The sequence below is a fragment of the Oncorhynchus nerka genome, linkage group LG7 (genome assembly GCF_034236695.1).
Source record: "Oncorhynchus nerka isolate Pitt River linkage group LG7, Oner_Uvic_2.0, whole genome shotgun sequence".
Lineage (NCBI taxonomy): Eukaryota > Metazoa > Chordata > Actinopteri > Salmoniformes > Salmonidae > Oncorhynchus > Oncorhynchus nerka.
The window spans coordinates 36905668-36929718 of NC_088402.1; the positions used below are offsets into that span (position 1 = coordinate 36905668).

The window sequence follows — 24051 nt, forward strand, 5'->3', positions numbered from 1 at the left end:
GTAAGCTACAATAGAAATGTGGAATAGAAAATGTGAACACGTGTGCAGATCCTGTTCTGACGGGAGATGAGCAAATGTCTGCAGACGTGAACTGCACAAACAATTGGGAAGTGCTTGGGGAATTTTGTCCGTGTCAGAAATGTAATTATCCGCAAAAGTAAAAATGACTATTTTTATGTGAATGAATGAGGAGGCAGAACACACCTAAATTCAAACTGTTTTTAGAAAATAAAAACTTGTTTGAAAATCATTTTAAATTGAAGTTAAAACAACTTATAAATATAAACAGGCTGCGTGCTTTAGTTTGAGGGCAACGCGGATAAAATGTACTGCTACGTATCAATCACATTCTGGAATGGAGAGAACATTCTAACATCACATGCATAAAAAAACTCAAGCTGGGGCGACCGTTAGAGATATTTGGAACTCACGCATGAAAGGGTTAATTGGATTGCTTTTCTGATTTTCGTGACCAAGCTTCCTGCTGCTAGCTGGACATAATGCTATGCTAGGCTATCGATAAACGTATACAAACGCTTGTCTTGCTTTGGCTGTAAAGCATAATTTCAAAATCTGAGACGACAGGGTGATTAACAAAAGACTAAGCTGTGTTTCACTATATTTCACTTGTGATTTCATGAATATGAATATTTTCTAGTAATATCTTTTGACTGTTGCGCTATGCTAATTAGTGTAGTTGATGACAATTCTCCCGGATACGGGATGGGTAGTTCCAAGAGGTTTTAAGAGCCGTTGGAGGCCATGGAAGGAGAGTTGAAGCTCATCTGGAGGTTAGTTAACACTGTATTAAGAAGGGCCAGAGATATACAGAATGGTGTTGTCTGCGTAGAGGTGGATCAAAGAATCACCATCAGCAAGAGCGACATCATTGATGTATACAGAGAAGAGAGTCGACCCGAGGATTGAACCCTGTGGCACACCCATAGAGACTGCCAGGGATGGGCAACCCCCTTTTGTAGGCCCGCTGACCAATAAAAAAAATCAAACCAAATAATATTTTGGAACTCAGTCCTGGCCTCAACTTACTGTTGAGAGTTATAACAATATAATACAATAAAAGCTTAGAATAATAAAAGGTGCAATTTAAAAATTTGGTTGTGCATCAGCAGTCACTCAATTATCCCATGTCAGCAAATTATTTTTTAGATTGATACGGTAGTCTAGCGACCAGCTATCTAAACGTGTAGTAATCATGGTCAAATCCCCAACCGGGGTCGGGCCAATTGATCATCAGTTATCATATTAAAAACAGCGAAATCTTTCCCTCAGCCGCATGGCAAAATGTGTAGAATTACAGGAAATGAATTTAACATTTTTTGTTTTGGTCTTCGCTGTCATGAAGGGGATCGCTAAAATGTTTTGCTCGCAAGGTGGGTAACTGGCTCACTGTTACCGATGTGGGCCCAAACTGTACCACCTCTACCTGCCTTCACAATGCTTGACCTTTCAAAGGCTGCTGGGACCAAGAGAGGACATCCAAGAGGCTGTAGAATTTTCATGATTTCCCCTCATGATTTCCCCTTACCATCTCATGGTAAAAAAAACGTAGGTAGGTTTATTCTTATACATCTCCAATCCAAAGTTAAATCTAGAATTGGCTTCCTATTTCGCAACAAAGCATCCTTCACTCATGCTGCCAAACATACCCTTGTAAAACTGACCATCCTACCAATCCTCGACTTTGGCGATGTCATTTACAAAATAGCCTCCAATACCCTACTCAACAAATTGGATGCAGTCTATCACAGTGCAATCCGCTTTGTCACCAAAGCCCCATATACTACCCACCATTGCGACCTGTACGCTCTCGTTGGCTGGCCCTCGCTTCATACTCGTCGCCAAACCCACTGGCTCCATGTCATCTACAAGACACTGCTAGGTAAAGTCCCCCCTTATCTCAGCTCGCTGGTCACCATAGCATCTCCCACCTGTAGCACACGCTCCAGCAGGTATATCTCTCTAGTCACCCCCAAAACCAATTCTTTCTTTGGCCGCCTCTCCTTCCAGTTCTCTGCTGCCAATGACTGGAACGAACTACAAAAATCTCTGAAACTGGAAACACTTATCTCCCTCACTAGCTTTAAGCACCAACTGTCAGAGCATCTTACAGATTACTGCACCTGTACATAGCCCACCTATAATTTAGCCCAAACAACTACCTCTTTCCCAACTGTATTTCATTAATTTATTTATTTTGCTCCTTTGCACCCCATTATTTTTATTTCTACTTTGCACATTCTTCCATTGCAAAACTACCATTCCAGTGTTTTACTTGCTATATTGTATTTACTTTGCCACCATAGACTTGTTTATACTGTATTATTGACTGTATGTTTGTTTTATTCCATGTGTAACTCTGTGTCGTTGTATGTGTCGAACTGCTTTGCTTTATCTTGGCCAGGTCGCAATTGTAAATGAGAACTTGTTCTCAACTGGCCTACCTGGTTAAATAAAGGTGAAATAAAAATAAATAAAAAATTCTTCACCAATACGGATGTTCTGCAATGGGATGTGTGCAACACTAGTTCTTAAATGGTATTTGAATCGCAACCGTAGATATGGAATATTGTCATTTGATGCACCATTTTCAACGATTTAATAATGTCCTATGAGGAGTGGACGGAAAATTGTACGAAATACTGCTATAGTAATTCCTCATTGTCCCCACTACAGATCCTTGGGTTGTCCCATTCCATCAACAGGGTTTACTGGATAAATGTTGCTTGTATGAGTTATTCAGGGCAGAGCATGCCAGTTAAGCTTCTGGTGACATAAATGGGGTGGTTAAGACTCTGGCCCCTCGTATATCAAAAAACACCTTCACAATTTCCTCTACCCTCTCTTTTCTCCTCTCCCACTCTTTCTCTTTATTTAGATAGTTTTGCTCTCTCTGTCTCTGTCTCTCTCTCCCTCTCTCTCTCTCCTTTCCTGTTCTAAAACCAGCTGTAATTATTTATATAAAGGTGAAGATTGGAGTCTATGCTTTGAATCTACACCCTTAGAAAAAACAAAATGTTTTTTGGGGTTGAACCCTTTGAAGAACCCTTTTTGGTTCCAGGTTCTACCTGGAACCAGAAAGAATCCTCCTATGTGGACAGCTGAAGAACCCTTTTGGAACCCTTTTTGTGTAGAGAATTAACATTCTGGTGTTTTGCCTTCTGACTCTGGCTGAATTTGCTAGTATAGAATTACCTTAATTACCAGTATGCAATTATCAAACTGTAAGTATAGGTGTTGCATTTAAAATACACTATTTTAAAGTCCGTCAGTGATCGCTGTGGGACATCTAGAAATGGTAATTTCCTTGCACTTGGTTTGCACAATCCCTAAGTATGAATGTCAAGTAAAATGACAACTTAATTAGACTGTTGTCTGGCAACAGATTTAGATGTTCCACTTAAATGCTAAATTATGCATGTTGGGACATGCAGTTCTGGTAACCATTGCTATAATAAATGGTTAGCTATGCATTCATTTAAAAAAACAATGTTATTTTTGGCTATGCTAATATAGTGTAGGTTATAGAACCGATAACAAGCTCACAATGTGATATACTGTACAGAAGCATCTTGCAGAAATTCAAATGGGCTGAGTGCCAGTGGCTTACTGCTTTTTCTGTCTCTGAGAATCCTGGTGTTGAAACATACAGTAGTAGCATTCATGAATCTCATGCGTCACCCTGTTTTCTAAGTGGATTATTGGGCTTGCTAGAGTGTATATTTTCCACACAAACCTGGCTTTCGATGGATGAAGTTATGCCACAGGTCTTTTTACACTGCAAACAGGGATTTATCTGTCAAATAGAGCATATTTAGTTACATATCTCCCCTTGGGAAGATTTTGGGGATCTTTTTGGTGTGTGGCATCATGTTGTTTATGGAAAATAACAAACTGTTGCTTTATAGCCACTGCTGGGTTCAATGTCAGTGAGCTAAGGTTGTTGGAAAGTCTCTCACAGACTCTCATAAGCATGGTGGGGCTGACCTAAATTCGAGTGATAGGGCTGTGTGTCACACTCCAGTGTCTCTAGTCTCAGCCCAATCAATGGCCCCTCAGTTAGGAAGCTAGCGAGCTGGTCACTAATTAGCGCAGCAGCAGTCCAGGAAAGGTAGAAAGTTACGCTTCCCCTCTCATTTGGCACTTAGGAAAACTTGATGATCTCCTAATTGCCATAGCAACACAGATCCAATGTAGAAATGGCAGCCATTATTGCACAGTACACTTGAGCAGCCCTGCTTATTACACTAGGAGACGGGCTAAAGTTCAGGCTAAACATCTATGTGGATTTGTCAGCTCGTGAAAGCAGTTCCATGCATCTATATTGCATTTGTGTGGTAGACATAGTAAGTTTCACCTAAATACACAAATGAAAATGTCTCTATGAAGATTTAGTAAATTACACGGTTTGTGCAAGACATTAAATGTGTGAAACCATGTCAAGGTATATAAATGATATTATGTTTGAGTTGTGGGTGGTAATAGAGTGAGGTGTAGGGGAAGTGTGGGTGTAGAGCTGCCTGGCTTTCCTCTGTAAGAGAGCTTAAATTGGTACTCAACATCCCTAGGTGGTGCCTTCTAAAGTGCTGAACGAGAGATGTGGAGGGCAGGCGCTCCACCTTTATTAGAGCCAACAAGGGATGGAGTGTGGGGAATGTTGTTCGCTCAGGGGCCAGCTCATGTACCTGTGTCTGTCTGTCTGTTAAAGGTCCAATGCAGCCAATTTTATCTCAATATCAAATCCTTTCTGGATACAATTAAGTACCTAACTGTGATTGTTTTCAATTAAAATGGTAAAAATAATAGCTTCTTAGCAAGAGCAATTTCTCAAGCAAGAATTTTACTAGGACTGTCTGGGAGTGGCCTGCAAACTAGCTGTTATTGGCAGAGCAGAGAGGTTTGGAACTCTCTTATTGGTCTATTTCCCAATTTACAGTGATGTCACCAGACAGGCCAAAACTGCATCCCACCAAACAGCTCCTACACTAAAAGGGCATTATCATAATTTTCACAATTTCCCAGTATTATTCCAACTTCATAGTGTGGAAGAATATATAAAGCACAGAGAAATCATGTTTTTGACTGCACTGGGCCTTTAAGCCACATTTATGGTAGAAAGGTGGCGTCCTGGTGAGACACAGACGCAATTCTGTGCGACTCCACTGTGGCCAACACCTACTTAATTTTGTCTGCTTTGCCGTCACATCGGTCTGCGACTCACCAGGACGAAACTTGCCTTTTCGAACATAAATGTGGCTTTTGTCTGTCTGTCCGCCCGTTAGTCCGTCAGTCTGTCCTTCTGTCCTTCTTTCTGTCTTTTGCCAGTGAACAGCTCTCTCCACACACCAAGCTGTATTTTTCTCTCTTCTATGTGTCTGTACTGGGCTTGAATCAGTCCACCTGGCCACTGTTTTTGACATAGTTAAGTCTTTCAGCCGCCCAACACTTTAAATGCCCATATTGGAAGTTTATTTCTCTCACCCCTACAACTACTTCTGCATGCTTTGGAGATTCATTATAGACTCATAGTTTCATTATTAAACTCCTGCATATCTTCATTTCTTGTTACCTGTGGGCAACAACGACAGCATCTGTCAAAATACCTAACACAGCACGAGTCACTAAAATCCAATCACTACTGTACTTACTGATAATACACACTGAATCCCACAACATGTACAGAGTAAAAGGTCAATTTAAATAGAAACAGACAGAGAAGAGAACTGGCTAAATACGCATAATGTTTGTTTATATTAAGCTTATGTTTGATTCATGTATGAAGGAATAGTTGGTTGGTTGGATGGGTGGGTGTATAGTTTGTCGGCAATGTTTCAGCTAACATTGCTTGGATTTTAAGGTTTGCTGGTTGACGGGTGGGAGGATGGATAGATGGATGGCTGGACGACAGGTAGCCTAGTGGTTAGAGCGTTGGACTAGTAACCGAAAGGTTGCAAGATCAAATCCCTGAGCTGACAAAGTAAAAATCTGTCATTCTGCTCCTGTACACTGTTCCTAGGCTGACATTGTAAATAAGAATTTGTTCTTAACTGACTTGCCTAGTTAAATAAAGGTAGAATAAATGGACATACAGTCAAGTCCAGAATTATTGGCACCCTTGATAGAGAGGAACAAAAAGACTGAATAAAATAAATAATACAAATATTGAGCGATATATTGTATCCTCCCAAAAACATTTTTATTTTAAACTAATACAATTGCTTAGAGAAAGGTCCTGGGTCTCTTCTTGAGGTCAATGGCATCATGAACCTTACCCAGTACCTGGACATTTTAGCCAAAAACCTGTTTGCCTCGGCCAGAGGGCTGAACATTGTAGGCAAGTGGATCTTCCAGCAAGACAATAACACATACAAATCCACAAAGAAATGGTTAATTGGCCAGAAAATCAACATTTTGCAATGGGCATGTCAGTCTCCTGACTTGATCTGAAAAGATTGTGGAGGAATGGTCTAAGATCCCTCCCAAAGTGTGTCTTATAAAACATTTTAGAAAAAGTCTCAGTGCCGTTGTCGTCGCAAGGTGAGGGATTGAAAGGTATTGAAAACAGGGGTGCCAATACCCCTATCTTTTTAAGATAAAGAATTATTACTTGTTAAACAAAATCTCTCATCTTTTATCAAGGGTGCCAATAATTCTGGACCTGACTGTAGATGGCTTGAATTATGATTCAGTGAAAGAGACGAAGCTATTCCGAGGATATTCCAGTGGACTGTGCCATTTACAGCATCGTCAAGGTTCATTTACAGGGCTTCTCCAGCTGTCCCAAGTCCACAGTGGGAGGTTAGACATATTTCTAACCACAGGGGAATAGGCTCTATTTCTCCATGTCTGAGTGATGTGGAGATATGGCCAGTTTTGGCACAAGTGTAAATCCAAGCTCCTAGTCTGGGTTCTAACTCAAACAAATACAGGTTTTTACTTTTGGGCCTGTGTTAGGCATTCTATAATAGTTCATATTTATAGTTACACAGTTGCATTCGGGGCCAGTAAATAATCCCTATGTCAGCGTGAACTCTTTCAAGGGCTATTCAAGACACAGTCGTGCTTACAAACACTGAGTAACATACAGGCTTGACTCTGGCTCACACACACACACGCACACACACCCTTACACGCACAAACAAACACACTGTTATGGATACTCTCAGACGTGAGACGTGAGTCTGAGAGAGGTAGAGGACCAAAAAGTGAATGACAAGATAGACAGGTGGAAAAGTAACAATAAACAGATGAAGAGGAGAGAACAACAGATGGTATGAGAGTGGATATAACAAGATTTGATGACGGTCCTCCTCCCTCCATCTTTCTAGACGAACCTGATAGCAGGAGGCTTCTATGACGGGGTAATGCTTTACTCTCAGGCCCTGAACGAGACCATGGCCGAGGGAGGGGGCCGGCCGCGAGGGGACATCGTCACCAAGAGGATGTGGAACCGCACGTACCATGGTGAGTCAATGCAGATACACACACACAAACAATGCCCGTATCAATACAATATTCTAAACTTATTTTGCAGTAGTGCCATACCATCCATTTGAAATGATATGGTTGTTTTTGGTAAGATCACTATTTAGCTCACTTCAAGGCCTGTGCGTTGGACAGAAAATGTCACCCGTCATCTGTACACTTTTGGGGGAAAAAAGGTGCTATCTAGAACCTGAAGAGTTCTACCTGGAACCAAAAAGGGTTCCCCTATGGGGACAGCCGAAGAACCCTTTTGGAGTCATTTTTTCTAAGAAGTGTACATATAGGTTACACAATGAGATAGATGCGACAATATGCTGTACAAAATATTACAATAGCAATCCCACATAAAAAATACTATGGTATAAATACTATAGTATTCACTGTAGTGTTTTTGAGAACTTTACTGTAGTATTCACTGTAGTATTCACTGTAGTATACTGTAGCATTTATAGTTAACTATAGTATAAATAATGTAGTAAAATAAAACTGTAGTATATACTATATTATAAATTGGGTGGTTCGAGTCCTGAATGCTGATTGGCTGACAGCCGTGTTATATAATGGCAATAAGGCACTTCGGGGGTTCGGCGGCTAAGGGCTGTATCCAGGCACTCCGCATTGGCCATACACCACACCCATTCAGGCCTTATTGCTTAAGTAATTAATGTAGTGTTTTTGCAGATTGTAGTATACTGCAGACTGTAGTATATACCGTAGTTTTTGCAGACTAGTATACTGTAGTGTTTGCAGACATTAATCTATTATTTACCATAGTGTTAATTAATGTCTTTGACTTATAAATGGAGTCATTATCCTTTTATTTAACTAGGCAAGTCAGTTAAGAACAAATTCTTATTTACAATGACAGCCTAGGAACAGTTGGTGTTTGTTCAGGGGCAGAACAACACATTTTTACATTGGGGATTTGATCTAGCAACCTTTCGGTTACTGGCCCTACTCTCTAACCACTAGGCTACCTGCTTCCCCAAATTCCTCCTTGAGGAATTAGTTTTATTATTATTATTTTAATTGAACCTTTATTTAACTAGGCAAGTCAGTTAAGAACACATTCTTATTTACAATGATGGCCTATCAAAGCAAAAAGGCCTCCTGTGGAGACGGAGGCTGGGATTAAACATTTAAAATAAAATAAAAATATAGGACAAAACACACATCACGACAAGAGAGACACCACAACACTACATAAAGAGAGAACTAAGACACATAACACAGCATGGTAGCAAACATAATGGAGAAATAATAAAATAGCACATTTTCCATAACCTGTAAATCAAATCAATCAAAATCCAATCAAATTGAAATATTATTGGGTCACATGATTAGTAGAAAACAAGTGTAGACTAACAGTGAAATGCTTACTTACGGGCCCTTCCCAACAACGCAGAGAGAAAGAGAAATAATATCACAAGGAATAAATAGACAAGGAGTAACGATAACTTGGCTATGTACACGGGGTACCAGTACCGAGTTGACGTGCATGCTGCGAGGTAATTGAGGTAGATGCAGTATGTACAGTGCCGTCAAAGTATTCACACCCCTTGACTTTTTCCACATCGTGTTGCGTTATAGCCTACATTTTTTTTTAAATCACTGGCCTACTCACAATACCCCATAATCTCAAAGTGGAATGATATTATTAGAAATGTTTAAACATTTATGAAAAATGAAAAGCAGAAATGTCTTGAGTCAATAAGTATTCAACCCCTTTGTTATGGCAAGTCGAAATAATATCAGAAGTAAAACATTTGCTTAACCATTTGCATGCTCACTCTGCAATAATAGTGTTTAACATAATTATTTTATAACTACCTCATCTCTTGTACGCCACACATACAATTATCTCTAAGGTCCCTCAGTCGAGCAGTGAATTTCAAACATTGATTCAGCTACAATGACCAGGGAGGTTTTCCAATGCCTTGCAAAGGATGGCACCTATTGGTAGATGGGTAAAAGAAAAAGCAGAAATATTCCAAAACATGCATTCTGTTTTCAACAAGGCACTAAAGTAATACAGCAGATGTAATTAATTTTTTGTCCTGAATACAAAGTGCTCTGTGTTGTATTAGATTTGCATCCCTAACATTACTGAGTACCACTCTCCATATTTTCAAGCATAGTGGTGGCTGCATCATGTTATGGGTATGCTTGTAATCGTTAATAACTGGGGAGTTTTTCCGAATAAAAAGTTAATGTCACAGGCAAAATCCTATAAGAAAACCTGGTTCAGTCTGCTTTCCACCAGACACTGGGCGATGAATTCACCTTTCAGCAGGACAATAACCTAAAATACAAGGCCAACTCTACACTGGATGGAGTTGCTTACCAAAAAGACAGGGAATGTTCGTGAGTGGCCGAGTTACAGTTTTGACTTAAATCTACTTTAAAATCTGTGTCGGTGTCTAATAATGATCAACAACCAATTTGACGAAGCTTGAAGAATTTTGAAAGGAATAATGGGCAAATGTTGCACAATCTGTTCCCTGAAAGCGGCAGCTCTAGCCTTTATTACAGTGCAAATGCTACCTGTATTTTTGTGGCTTCTGGTTGGGATATGTACATGCCAAGGTTTCCCTTAGGAAAATGTGTCACCGGACAGCGTTACCGGGAAGATTTAAATTAGGGCGTCCACCCACTGTGCTCAAAATGACAGAAATCACATTTAAATTATGGTAATGCATCTTAACAGAACATGCAACTAATGTAATGAAGCAGTCAATAAAATGTCATTTTCAAACATTTGCCAAAATGCAATTCACAGGAAAAGACCCGTTCTAAACAGCACACCTGTTTAGAGGGGTATTCTAAAAATTCAACAACTAGGATGGATTGCTAATATGACTAGGATTGTGCCTTTGGCTTCATGGAAAACGAAATAAAGTTGATATGAAAATCAATAGAACAGGAGAGAGAAAGCATAGCGGATCCAATAGGGAAGTAAACGGAAATCAATTTGCCAAAATGATATTATTACTCCTGTCTTTACAGAAATGAATCAAATAATTCAAAATACTTCACCAGAAAGCATGACTTAGCCACAGAGGAAATGAGGACCATAAAGCTTCTTAAAAAAATCTGTGGATTGTTTCAAATCCCAAGCTCGTAGGCCTATGCCTATGTTGGAAGCCTGCAATTTGGGCAGCGTGCGTGACGATAGGCCTAGCTGATTACTGAGTGGTGGCTGTCAGTGAAAAGCATCTAAAATATGTGTGAAGATAATGTGTCTTTGAGTATCATTTTAAATGTTGAGACAAGAAGGGAGGGATGTGTGGCGAAGATACAGTGCATTTCAAAAGTATTCAGACCCCTTGACTTTTTTCATGTTTTGTTACGTTACAGCCTTACTCTAAAATATATATATATTTTTTATCCCTCATAAATCTACACACAATACCCCATAATGACAAAGCAAAAACTAGGTTTCAGAAATGTTAGCTAAAGTATTAAAAAAATGGAAATATCACATTTACATAAGTATTCAGAACCTTTACTCAGTACTTTGTTGAAGTACCTTTGACAGCAATTACTGCCTAGAGTTTTCTTGGGTATGACATTATAATCTTGGCGCACCTGTAATTGGGGAGTTCCACCCATTCTTCTCTGCAGATCCTCTCAAGCTCTGTCAGGTTGGATTTGGAGCGTCGCTGCACAGCTATTTTCAGTCTTTCCAGAGATGTTCGATCAGGTTCAAGTCCGGGCTCTGGCTGGGCCACTCAAAGACATTCAGAGACTTGTCCCGAAGCCACTCATGCGTTGTCTTGGCTATGTGCTTATGATCATTGTCCTGTTGGAAGGTGAACCTTCGCCTCAGTCTGAGGTCCTGTGTGCTCTGGAGCAGGTTTTCATCAAGGATCTCTCTGTACTTTCGATCCTGACTAGCCTCCCAGTCCCTGCCGCTGAAAAACATCCCCACAGCATGATGCTGCCACCACCATGCTTCACCTTAGAGATGGTGCCAGGTTTCCTCCAGACATGACGCTTGGCATTCAGACCAAAGAGTTCAATCTTCTTTTCATCAGACCAGAGAATCTTGTTTTTCATGGTCTGACAGTCCTTAGGTGCCCTCTGTAAAACTCCAAGCGGGCTGTCATGTGCCTTTTACTGAGGAGTGGCTTCCGTCTGGCAACTCTACCATAAAGACCTGATTGGTGGAGTGCTGAAGAGATGGTTGTCCTGTTGGAAGGTTCTCCCACCTCTACAGAGGAACTCTGGAGCTCTGTCAGAGTGACTATCAGGTTCTTTGTCAACTTCCTGACCTAGGCCCTTCTCCTCTGACTGCTCAGTTTGGCAGGGCGGTCATCTCTAGGAAGGTGGGTCCAAACGTATTCCATTAATGAATGATGGAGGTCACTGTGTTCATGAGAACCTCCAATATTTTTTGGTACCCTTCCCCAGATCTGTGCCTCGACACAATCCTGGCTCTGAGGTCTATGGACAATTCCTGAGACCTCATGGTTTGGTTTTTGCTCTGACATGCACTGTCAACCGTGGGACCTTTATATAGACAGGTGTGTGCCTTTCTAAATCATGTCCAATCAATTTTGAGTATCATAGCAAAGGGTATGAATACTTAAGTAAATAAGATATATCTGTTTTTTATTTGTAATACATTTGCTAAAAAAATCTAAAAACCTGTTTTCGCTTTGTCATTATGGGGTATTGTGTGTAGATGGATGAGGATTTTTATTTATTTAATCCATTTAGAATAAGCCAAAATGTGGAAAAAGTAAAGGGGTTTTAATACTTTCCAAATGCACTGTATAGGCAAATCTCTCTCCAGAATGTCTCAGCTGTCCCCCGCCAATTCTTGCGCATTCATTGTTCCATTGTGTGAATTATTTTCCCTTTGTTTTTTGTTTTCAATCAATTCCCCATTACATATGTCACCAGTAGTCAATGTACCCTTAATCCCTGTCATTCGGTTACATCAATTTCTGTTAATGCATGTATTAATCTCAGTCATTTACTGTTCTCATTCTCGGAGTGGAAACGTTACAACCTGCTACCCTTGTGAGAAACAAGTTTTCATTTATTTCATAACCAACATATGAGTTTTGTAAAAAAAAATCCTGTTGTCTTTTGTTTGGAGTGCACCATATGAGCATGTGTCTGGTTTCTCCTTCTTGATAATGTTTAGTAACTGGAAATGTAGGAAAGTGTTGTTGTTTTTTTACATCCATTACGAATGATAATATATTAACCCTATAAGTTTCTCACAGTAAGCTATTTGAAAAATCTTTACAACAATCTCCACCTCGATAATCACCAATCCTCAGTGCGAAAGAGACATGGAAGTTAAAGGCCTAGTGCTGCATTTGGCCTATAGGCTATGAGTTCCATGCACTCATTTCTTTAGCTGCCAATGGATCACGATGTATCAATGTGTCCATATGGCAGAGACACAAATGCGTATGTGAAAATCATAACTGGCATGCCGAATGGTAGAAATGGCAGGCAGGTATTCTAGCGGTTAAGAGCGTTGGGCCAGTAACCAAAAGTTTGCTGGCCTGAATCCACGAGCTGACTAGGTGAAAAATCTGTCCATGTGCCCTTGAGCAAGGCACTTATTGCTCCTGTAAGTCAATCTGAATAAGAGCATCTGGTAAATGATGTAAATGTAGGATGAATTGTAATTATTTATAAAATAATTGCCTCCACGTCCATGGTCAGATTTTGCCTAAAAGCTACTTTGAAGTAAGATAATAATATTCAGGGTTCAAATAATGGATTATGTTTTCAAAATGCATACTGCCTCCAGCTCACATTGTAAAGTGGTCAGTGACACACTGATAGCTTGTTGCCTGCGCTTAATTGGTGAATGGGAGACGTGCTTCAATTACCAGTTGAGAAATAAAAATAGCAGTTATTTTTACTCGTGCCCCAAAAGTTTTTTAACATGCGATTGCATTTAGAGTTGTTGCATATTGAATTGGCTTTGAAAAGCACATGTTTTACTACAGTAGAAATCCAGTTCAAAATAGTCTCTGTATACAGTACTGTCACGTTGGTATGAAGGGTCAGGAGACAGGCGCAGGAATGCGTAATAGTTTTTTTAATTAAGCCCAAATTATGGCGTGCCTTTCATGTAAAGGCACGGGGACGGGCCAGTTGCCGCTGCTGAAGTTGCGGCGGCGTCAGATGGACCATTTGCAGCTGCTGAAGTTGCGTCGTCGGACAGACCCGTTGTGGCAACGTTGGACGGGCCAGTTGCAGCTGCTGAAGTTGCGTTGTTTAAAAAATAAAAATATTAAGCCCAAATGACGGCGTGCTGTGTAAAGGCACGGTGACGAAAACCAAATAAACACTATACAAAACACAGGGTTGAAACGCAAAACAAAAGAGCGAGGAGTACCTTGAATAAATAACACACGCACGCAATGATTAACACATGGGACGAGACCCGTAATCATCTGCGCAATCCACAATGGCACGAAAGCCCAAAACAAACAGCACAGGTACTCACATGACCAACGGACATAGTAAAAATAATCGACAAGACCATGGTGAACAAAGGGCACATATAAACAAATACAATCAGTGGGAATAGGGGCCAGGTGTGCGTAATGAAAGTTCTGAAGGGATCCGTGACAAGTACGCATGTAATAGTTATGTTGGATAAATTACACGATGACTAATGAAAATACACACAGGCCAATTTCATTCCACAGAATTATGCAAACTAACCTACAGACCAATTAGCAAATCTATTAACATTGACTGGTATTTCCATCAATGAATAAACAATGAATAAACAGCATTATTTTGCAACAGGATTTTCTTCTCCCTGTCATTTTGGTCGGCAACAATTTTAATTATCGGCTTCTTTTTTTTTCTTCAATTACCAGTTAACGGAAACCCTGGTATGTATGGTCACTGTGGGGATGACGTTGTCGATGCACTGATGTGGTAAACTGCTCAATGTTATCTGATCAATCCCAGAACATATTCCAGTCTGTGCTAGCGAAACAGTCATGTAGCTTAGCATGCACTTCATCGGACCACTTCCGTATTGAAGGGCGTGCGTCACTGGTACTTCCTGTTTTCAGTTTTTGCTTGTAAGCAGGAATCAGGAGGATATAGTTATGGTCAGATTTGCCAAAGGGAGGGTGAGGGAGAGCCTTGTATGCGCTTCTGTGGGTGGAGTAAAGGTGACCTAGAGTTTTGTTGCACAGGTGGTACAGCTGGTAAGAAATAGGTCAAATTGATTTCAGTTTCCCTGCGTTAAAATCCCTGGCCACGAGAAGTGGCTGCTCTAGATGTGCATTTTCTTCTATGCTTATGGCCCTATACAGCTCGGTGAGTGCGGTCTTAGTGCCAGCATCAGTTTGTGGTGGTAAATAGATAGCTACAAAAAAAATAGTATAGTCTGCAGCTTATCATGAGGTATTCTAACTCGGCGAGCAAAAACGTGAGACTTCTTTAACATTCTTTAACATTTGAGAGCACCAGCTGTTGTTAACAAAGAGACACACCCCTCCCTCGTTCATCTTACCCAAGGCTGCCGTCCGGACTTGATGATGCATGGAAAAACCAGCGAGATGTAAATTAGGAGCCCGTCAGAAGCCCGTAAAATGGCTGCTATCCACTGCGGCGCCATTTTCATTGGTAGGTTGGATTGAGGTCTAAACAGATAGTCCAGGGCTTCTGTTCTTTTCTATAACCTGTAGGGAAGGTAATACAGTATATGATCTATACTTGGCATGTTCAGTAGGTTTCTCACTTATGGGTGGCAGAAATTGGGATAGAGGGGAATGGGCAGGGTATATGCAAATTGTATACTGTAGTATTTACTATAGTTAAAAAAGTGTCATATTTTTGCGGAATGTTGTGTTTTTGCGGGCATTACTGTAGTATTTACTACAGTGTTTTTTTCCAGATAGTACTGTAGTATTTTCTATAAACTGTAGTATTTTTTCATGTGGGTAGGGAACTGGACTGTAATTGGGTACATTTTCTAAATAGACTAATCCAGTTACCTAGGCATTATCTGTGTGGAAAAAAATCTAATGACACACTTCAAAGTGCATAAAATCTGATAAAATAATTGAAAGTGGTGCAGTAATTGGAGGCCTGCAGTGACCACACACTGTCAGGGCTTTCAAACGTTGAAATGTTAGTATACTTCTCACAGTCAGTCTTTGTATCAAAGCACTACTTCACTCTGCACCCTGCACAGCATGGAATACAACCCCTTGCCATTCCCTGTCTCCATAACAACAGTCTAACCCCCACACACCCTTACTACCCATCCCCCACCCCACCTCTAAAACTGATTACGCTGATGACTGTGGAGCACACATAAGCTCCTCTCGCTGTCCACAATAAGCACTAACCAGCCAATCAAAGGGTCAAAAGGCAATTTAAGCATTTATAGAACGTTCAATATCAAAGATGTCAGTGCAGGCACACACACACACACACACACACACACAGAATGTATAATCACCTGTATTTGTGAAGAGTTGACCGATGAAGGGAGAATAACAACAGTTTTCAGATGTGCTAACATCATTGCAAAATGGTTTTCTAATGATCAATTAGCCTTTTAAAATTATAAACTTGGATAAACTAACACAACGTGTCATTGGAACACAGGAGTGATGGTTGCTGATAATGGGCCTCTGTACGCCTATGTAGATATTCCATAAAAAATCAAGACGTTTCCAGCTAAAATAGTCATTTACAACATTAACAATGTCTACCGGTACACTGTATTTCTGATCAATTTGATGTTATTTTAATGGACAAAAATTGTGCTTTTCTTTCATAAACAAGGACATTTATAAGTGACCCCAAACTTTTGAACGGTAGTGTATATACTAGGCGTGTCAGAGGAAGGCTCCAAAAATTGTCAGACTCCAGTCACCCAAGTCATAGACTGTTTTCTCTGCTACCATACAGCAAGCGGTACCTGAGTGCCAAGTCTAGGTGAAAAAGGCTCCTGAACAGCTTCTACCCCCAAGCCATAAGACTGCTGAACAATTAATCAAATGGCCGCCCGGATTATTTGCATTTTTTTTTACACTGCTGCTACTCGCTGTTTATTATCTATGCATAGTCACTTTACCCCAACCTACAGTTGAAGTCGGAAGTTTACTTGCAACTTAGCCAACTACATTTAAACTTCGTTTTTCACAATTCCTGACATTTAATCCTATTAAAAATTCACTGTCTTAGGTCAGTTAGGCACCACTTTATTTTAAGATTTTCAAATGTCAGAATAATAGTAGAGTGATTTATTTCAGCTTTTATTTCTTTCTTCGCATTCCCAGTGGGTCAGAAGTTTAGATACACTCAATTAGTATTTGGTAGCATTGCCTTTAAATTGTTTAACTTGGGTCAAACGTTTCAGGTAGGTGAATTTTGGCCCATTCCTCCTGACAGAGCTGGTGTAACTGAGTCAGGTTTGTAGGCCTCCTTGCTCGCACATGCTTTTTCAGTTCTGCCCACAAATTTCTATGGGATTGAGGTCAGGGCTTTGTGATGGCCATTCCAATATGTCCTTAAGCCATTTTGCCACAATTTTGGAAGTATGTTTGATGTCATTGTCCATTTGGAAGACCCATTTGCAACCAAGCTTTAACTTCCTGACTGATGTCTTGAGATGTTGCTTCAATATATCCACATAATTTTCCTACCGCATGATGCCATATATTTTGTGAAGTGCACCAGTCCCTCCTGCAGCAAAGCACGTCCACAACATGATGCTGCCACCCCCGTGCTTCACGGTTGGGATGGTGTTCTTCGGCTTGCAAGCCTCCCCCTTTTTCCTCCAAACATAACGATGGTCATTATGGCCAAACAGTTTTATTTTTGTTTCATCAGACCAGAGGGCATTTCTCCAAAAAGTACGATCTTTGTCCCCATGTGCAGTTGCAAACCGTAGTCTGGCTTTTTTATGCAGGTTTTGGAGCAGTGGTTTCTTCCTTGCTGAGCGACCTTTAAGGTTATGTCGATATCGGACTCGTTTTCCTGTGGCTATAGATATTTGTATACCTGTTTCCTCCATTCATCTTCACAAGGTCCTTTGCTGTTGATCTGATTGATCTGATTGATTTTCACTTTTCGCACCAAAGTACGTTCATCTCTAGGAGACAACGCGTCTTAATTCCTGAGCGATATGAGAGCTGCGTGGTCCCATGGTGTTTATACTTGTGTACTATTGTTTGTACAGATGAACGTGGTACCTTCAGGCATTTGGATTTTGCGCCCAAGGATAAACCAGACTTGTGGAGGCCATGAAATACATCCACATGTACACCTCCAATTGACTCAAATTATGTCATTTAGCCAATCAGAAGCTTCTAAAGCCATGACAAAATGTTCTGGAATTTTCCAAGCTGTTTAAAGGCACAGTCAACTTAGTGTATGTAAACTTTTGACCCACTGAAATTGTGATACAGTGAATTATAAGTGAAATAATATGTCTGTTAACAATTGTTGGAAAAATTACGTGTGTCATGCACAAAGTAGATGTCCTAACCGACTTGCCAAAACGATAGTTTGTAAACAAAACATTCTTAATGGAGTGGTTGAAAAACAAGTTTTAATGACTCCAACCTAAGTGTATGTAAACTTCGGAGCGAAAAAGCGCCCCTCTGTCTCTGTGTGTGTAGGCCATCTATCTATAAACTGAGTGAGCTCAACTGTGAATGGTCCTGGTGCAGAACAAAAAGGGTCAAGGGAAGCCAGTTTGGATTTGGCTTCACCCCATCACTGAGAAATGCATCACTGTTAGAAACAACTTGAATTGTTGCATCTCATTGTGTTGTTGTCCTCCGGTGGCTAGCTAGCTAAAATTGTCCCTTTCCTAAATTAGCCATGGATGGAGATAGGGATTTGGACTGGTTGTTTTTCTTAATTCTCTGTTCTGGCCAATGATTATAACGGCGAATCTGATCCAACCATAAAATACATTGTGCCCCTGGACTGAGAAGATGGAAGTTTCATATGTAGCTAGATGTAGAAGGCTAATATTAACTAGAAAACATTGGCCATGAAAGGAAATGAGGTTAGCCAGCATTCATTTTAGCCAGGTAGCCAAGGACAAGAAGAAATAAGAGTGTAGGTCATGTACCTGTTTGTTACATGCAATATGCTTTGTGGACTTCACCAGACAGAGGTTGCTCTCCGGTTTTGTGATGAAACAAAGGTGTGGTTGAATTTATTCTGCCGCTGTGTTTTCTTATTGTATTGGCCTTAGTTCATATGCCTTGTGACTGTGTTATATGCCTAACAGGTTATAGAGTAAACAACACAATTATCACGACACCTATGTTGTAATATGGCATTTGTTTCTGGCTTGACTTCCCCAGTGATTTTACCCACACACTGCGACTGACTATTTCCTCATAAAACAATCAAAGCACTGCAATATTATCGCATAAAACTAACCCATCAACACAGTACAAAAAAAAAGTGCTCTCAATTTCAACCATTCACCCCACATTTACTGCATAACATGGTTCAATCGAGCCACACATCAACAAAATGTTTCCCTCGTCAGTGCATATTGCCATGTAAAACGTCAGAATCGCCAAGAGCAAAATCAAGCATTTTTGGCCACAAATATCACAAAGAAATCTCTCTGAGAGATCCTGGAGGGACTGAAATCATACGTGGCCCCCGTACCGATGGCTGATTTTATTTTATTTTTTGAGTTAGAGGTGTAGAGAAAATGATGCCGTTTTAAAGCGAGTTTGCAGCAATTCTACACATTTTGCCATGTGGTGGCGAGACATTCTTGCTGTTTTAAAGCTAATTTCCTGCAATTCTACACATTTTATGATGACTTATGCCATGTTCATATGATATCTGAGTGAGAGTGACTAACTAAATCAATGGGGGCCCTCTAGAGGTCAGATAGCTGGCTAGACTAACTTACAATCAAAATTGAGTGACTTTCAGTGACGGACATAAGAGATACACTGCCAATGCACAGCCACATTTCGAAATGGCACCTTGTGTGTATTCTACTATTCTAACGCTCAACAGGAAGTTGAGACGCCAACAGAGTTCCTATAAAATACCACTTATGTCGCCCTGCCTATCATCACCTCGCAGCTAAACCTTAACTTGATTGCACTGATTTAAAAAAAAAATACAATTATAAGATTACAAATGATCCTCAGGGGTTTCTCATTCTAACCACAGAACGATTAGCTTGTCGTGCCGAAGTCCATACTTCTCACTTGAGGCCTTTCCGAGCTCTTATCTCTGGTTTTGTTGTTGATGTCATCGTGCTAACGAGTTAGCTGACTGGGCACCGTTTGCGTCGCTACACCAGCGGGCCTTCTTTTCATCATGAAGATAAGCTCACAGCGGCCGACGGTCACATTCAGCGACAGCCTGTTACAGCACCATCGATTCGTATCTGTGCTTGATAGGATTGCACTGTAAGATGTTGTATGGGTACGTTGTCATATTGACGGTTTGCCTCAAAGGATTTATATTGGGCACATTGTGTTTGGTGGCTGACAGGGAATAGCATAATGTAGGGAGAGAAAGCATGTGAGAGAGAGAGCAGGGGGGGGGGAGATATGTAGAGGAAAGAAAGAGACAGATGGATAGAAAATGATGAGTGAGAGATGGAGACGGACACTGATTAATACAACAAATGCTGATGAAGGGTCTATCAGGTGTCTTAACTGTCGGCGCTATTAGGGAGAGCACCAACTTCAGCTCTATTCTGTTCTGCTTCCAGATTATTGACCAGCAGCCCCTGACTGACTCAGTTTGTCCCTCAGGGTTTTTGTGTCTGCTCCGACCAAGGCACACAAGAGCCAGTCACCTACCACAGTCATCCCGTGTGTGTGTGTGTGTGTGTGTGTGTGTGTGTGTGTGTGTATTTGGTATTTATTATTTTAATAGGATCTCCATTCACTACTAAAGCATCAGCTACTCTTCCTGTAGTGCCGTGCGTTTATTGGGACTACTTAGTGGGAGGAAAGCTTTCTGTTCTACAGTTGGTTATTTTAAGCCATCTCTGCTGGGTTTGTCTTCATGTGTCGGCAGATGGAAGTAAACACACTGGGACATGAGATAGATAATACGTAGAGGGTAGAGGTGAACTCCGACCAGACAGCACACCGACACTGGAATGTGTGTGTATATTATACAGTATAAACACCCAGGTCTGTGCACCTCCTTGACTGGATTCAAGTGTGATACTTGTGCGTGAATCTGTATTAACAGGACTGCACATGGTCAGCACAAGTTTATGTTTGTACCTACTGTACCTGGATCACTAACCAGGGGTTGGGGCCTTGTGGTGGCACGAGCAGCACCATGAAAGGTACTGCTGGCAAGTACAGCATAAATACTATTTTTTAAGCTTTCTAAAGCTGCCCTGATCCCTTTACATTACATTGAGGAGCCCTGCGTGATCCAGGGGCGCTGCTCTACCACACACCTCTCCAAAGTGTGCACAGTTCCTAAGTCATTTCAATGCACTTGTATGACTCAAGGAAAGAGCCTTTAACTACTAGGTGCTCTTTTAAGCACTCGAAGCTGTGCCGTTGAAGGACTGATGCAAGCACACTTGTAGTTTTTGGTTTGGAACACAGCCGTGCATCCCCCCACCCTCACACAATGACCGTTTGTTGTTTATTCGTTCCGTTACAAATCGCAAACTGGGTCCCGGGGGCATCATTTGAAAGCTTATTCGATTGCCAACATGACTAGCTAAGTTCTAAAGTAAGATCTGACAGTGTTAGGTTCTCACAAAGCACAGAGAAACACATTGTAATTGTTGGTGCGTAGAGAATTCATGAGTGCATTCCGTGGCTACGTTTCTTCAGAATACGGGCGAACAGAGCCTGATTATTTTCAGAACAACCGGGGGTGTGACACCATGTCATCTTCGTAACGGTACATACTGTGACACTTAGCAATTCTGAACGTCGATACTGTAAATGAAATGAGTTTTGTCGCATATGCGTTTCAAGAGCACATTTGGACTCATGGGTGTGTGGGTTTGCTTGTGTGACATCAGTCTTATTTATTAATAATCCTCAAGGTTTCATCTTTCAGAACACATCAACTCCTCTCGAATTTACTGCATTCCCCTCACTTTACTCAGACAACACCAACGTGTGCAAAAGTAACCCCATTGGCAGGAAGGATGTGGGCATCTTTCTGTTGCAGGTCCTGCTCCCACTTGGAACGCATTTCAGTTGAATCTCATACAGCTCTGTAAAGCAGAGACCCTGAGCTCTGACATCATGTATAGCATGTTACTGTACAGCAACTGTTCCTATTTATACGCTTATCAGTGGACAGAATCTGCTACAGCAAGCGCTTGTTGAACTTGTTTCAAACAAACAGCACTTAACAGAAGTTAAATAGGGTTACACTTGATCAGGGCGCAGGATGCAGCACGGTTGTGTTGTCAGTACCAGAATAAAAGGAATCTTATTAAATAAGCGCAAAACACCTGCTTTCCAAATATTAAGCATCATTTATTGCACTTACCTTTCGACAAACAACATTTTAACTGACGTTTTACAGGGTTGCTTTTGAGATCGCTTTAATGTGCCATCTCTTCATTCTTGCCTTCTATGGCACTGATATTGTCATCCTTATATCAAGCTTCATCCTTCAATGAAAGACACCTACTGTATTGATGCCAGCCCTTGATTAGCTGAAACCACCTTCAGCTGGGGCTGAAGATGCAAGGTTCCAAAAGGGTTCTTCGGCTGTCCCCATAGGAGAACGCTTTTTGGTATCCAAGTAGAACTCTTTTGGGTTCCCTCTGGGTTCTACAATGGAACCCAATAGGGCTCTACCTGGAACTCAAAAGGGTTCTTCAAAGGGTTCTTCTATGGGGATAGCCAAAGAACCCTTTTAGGTTCTTGATATAACCTTACTTTCTAAGAGTGTAGGTTGTGTGTGCTCATGGGACGTGTAGTCTTTGTGGGCAGGACAATGACTGACATCTTCACGAGATACCACAAAATGCCACTCAGTAGTAAACCTCATTCTGGCTTAATCCCTTCTCCTCTACATTGACAGACCCAATCTGTTGACCGTTTAAAAAACAGATGCTCAGCCCGCTGCCTAAATGACCTGTCTGCTCTACTCTCTCTCCTCCATGTCCATTATCACCATCCCTCCATCCTCTCCTCACCACCACCACCGCTTGACACATTATCTCGCCTAAAGATCAGCCTCCCTTTGATAGGCGCCTTAATTCCATCTAAAATATTTAGCCACCACATCTAGCTAGAATTGAATCTTGCTCTCTTTGTATTGCTGCTGTTCTGAAGATGGACCAGCCATCAGAAATCAGTAATAAAGCCTTTAGGCCTGAGAGAATGAAAGGGAGATAGGGGGAGAGTGAGATGTAGAGGGGGGAGAGTGAGATGTAGAGGGGGGAGTGAGATGTAGAGGGGGGTGAGATGTAGGGGGGAGAGTGAGATGTAGAGGGGGGAGTGAGATGTAGAGGGGGGAGAGTGAGATGTAGAGGGGGGAGAGTGAGATGTAGAGGGGGGGGAGAGTGAGATGTAGAGGGGGAGAGTGAGATGTAGAGGGGGAGTGAGATGTAGAGGGGGGAGAGTGAGATGTAGAGGGGGAGAGTGAGATGTAGAGGGGGGAGAGTGAGATGTAGAGGGGGGAGAGTGAGATGTAGAGGGGGAGAGTGAGATGTAGAGGGGGGAGAGTGAGATGTAGAGGGGGGAGTGAGATGTAGAGGGGGAGTGAGATGTAGAGGGGAGGGGAGAGTGAGATGTAGAGGGGGGAGAGTGAGATGTAGAGGGGGGAGAGTGAGATGTAGAGGGGGGAGAGTGAGATGTAGAGGGGGGAGAGTGAGATGTAGAGGGGGGAGTGAGATGTAGAGGGGGGAGAGTGAGATGTAGAGGGGGGAGTGAGATGTAGAGGGGGGAGAGTGAGATGTAGAGGGGGGAGTGAGATGTAGAGGGGGGGAGTGAGATGTAGAGGGGGGTGAGATGTAGAGGGGGGAGTGAGATGTAGAGGGGGAGAGTGAGATGTAGAGGGGGAGAGTGAGATGTAGAGGGGGAGAGTGAGATGTAGAGGGGGGGGGGAGTGAGATGTAGAGGGGGGGAGTGAGATGTAGAGGGGGGAGTGAGATGTAGAGGGGGAGTGAGATGTAGAGGGGGGAGTGAGATATAGAGAGGGGAAAGGGAAAGGAAAGACTGAGAAAGCAGAGGCCCAGAGGGTCCCTCCACATAAAGAGTAACTTTATATATATAATTATTATTTGTATTGTCACATAGGTGCAGTGAAATGTTTTGTATTACAGGGTCAGCCATAGTAGTAAATCAGGGTTATGTGCCTTGCTCAAGGACACATTGACATATTTTCCACCTTGACGGCTCAAGTATTCGAACCAGCGACCTGTCGGTTACTGGTCTAACGCTCTAACCACTAGGCTACCTGCCGCCCTATAAACTGGTCTCTCAGTCCTGAGCAAACTGTCCCTCAGTATATTTATAGTCTAAAGTGGGGATCTGGGGGAGTTTGCCCTGGATTTGCGTCATGAGAGGCCGCGCGGTCAGCTAATCGCTCCTCTGT

The 24051-nt window shown here is 41.6% G+C and overlaps 1 protein-coding gene across 1 annotated transcript in view; it reads left to right on the forward strand.

Moving 5' to 3' along the window:
• Positions 1-24051, forward strand: part of LOC115131549 (atrial natriuretic peptide receptor 1-like) — a 118812-nt gene that overhangs the window by 46871 nt on the left and 47890 nt on the right. The window contains exon 5 of the mRNA XM_029663348.2: positions 7347-7482. Coding sequence (XP_029519208.1) covers positions 7347-7482 — 136 coding nt within the window. The remainder of the gene's footprint in view (positions 1-7346; positions 7483-24051) is intronic.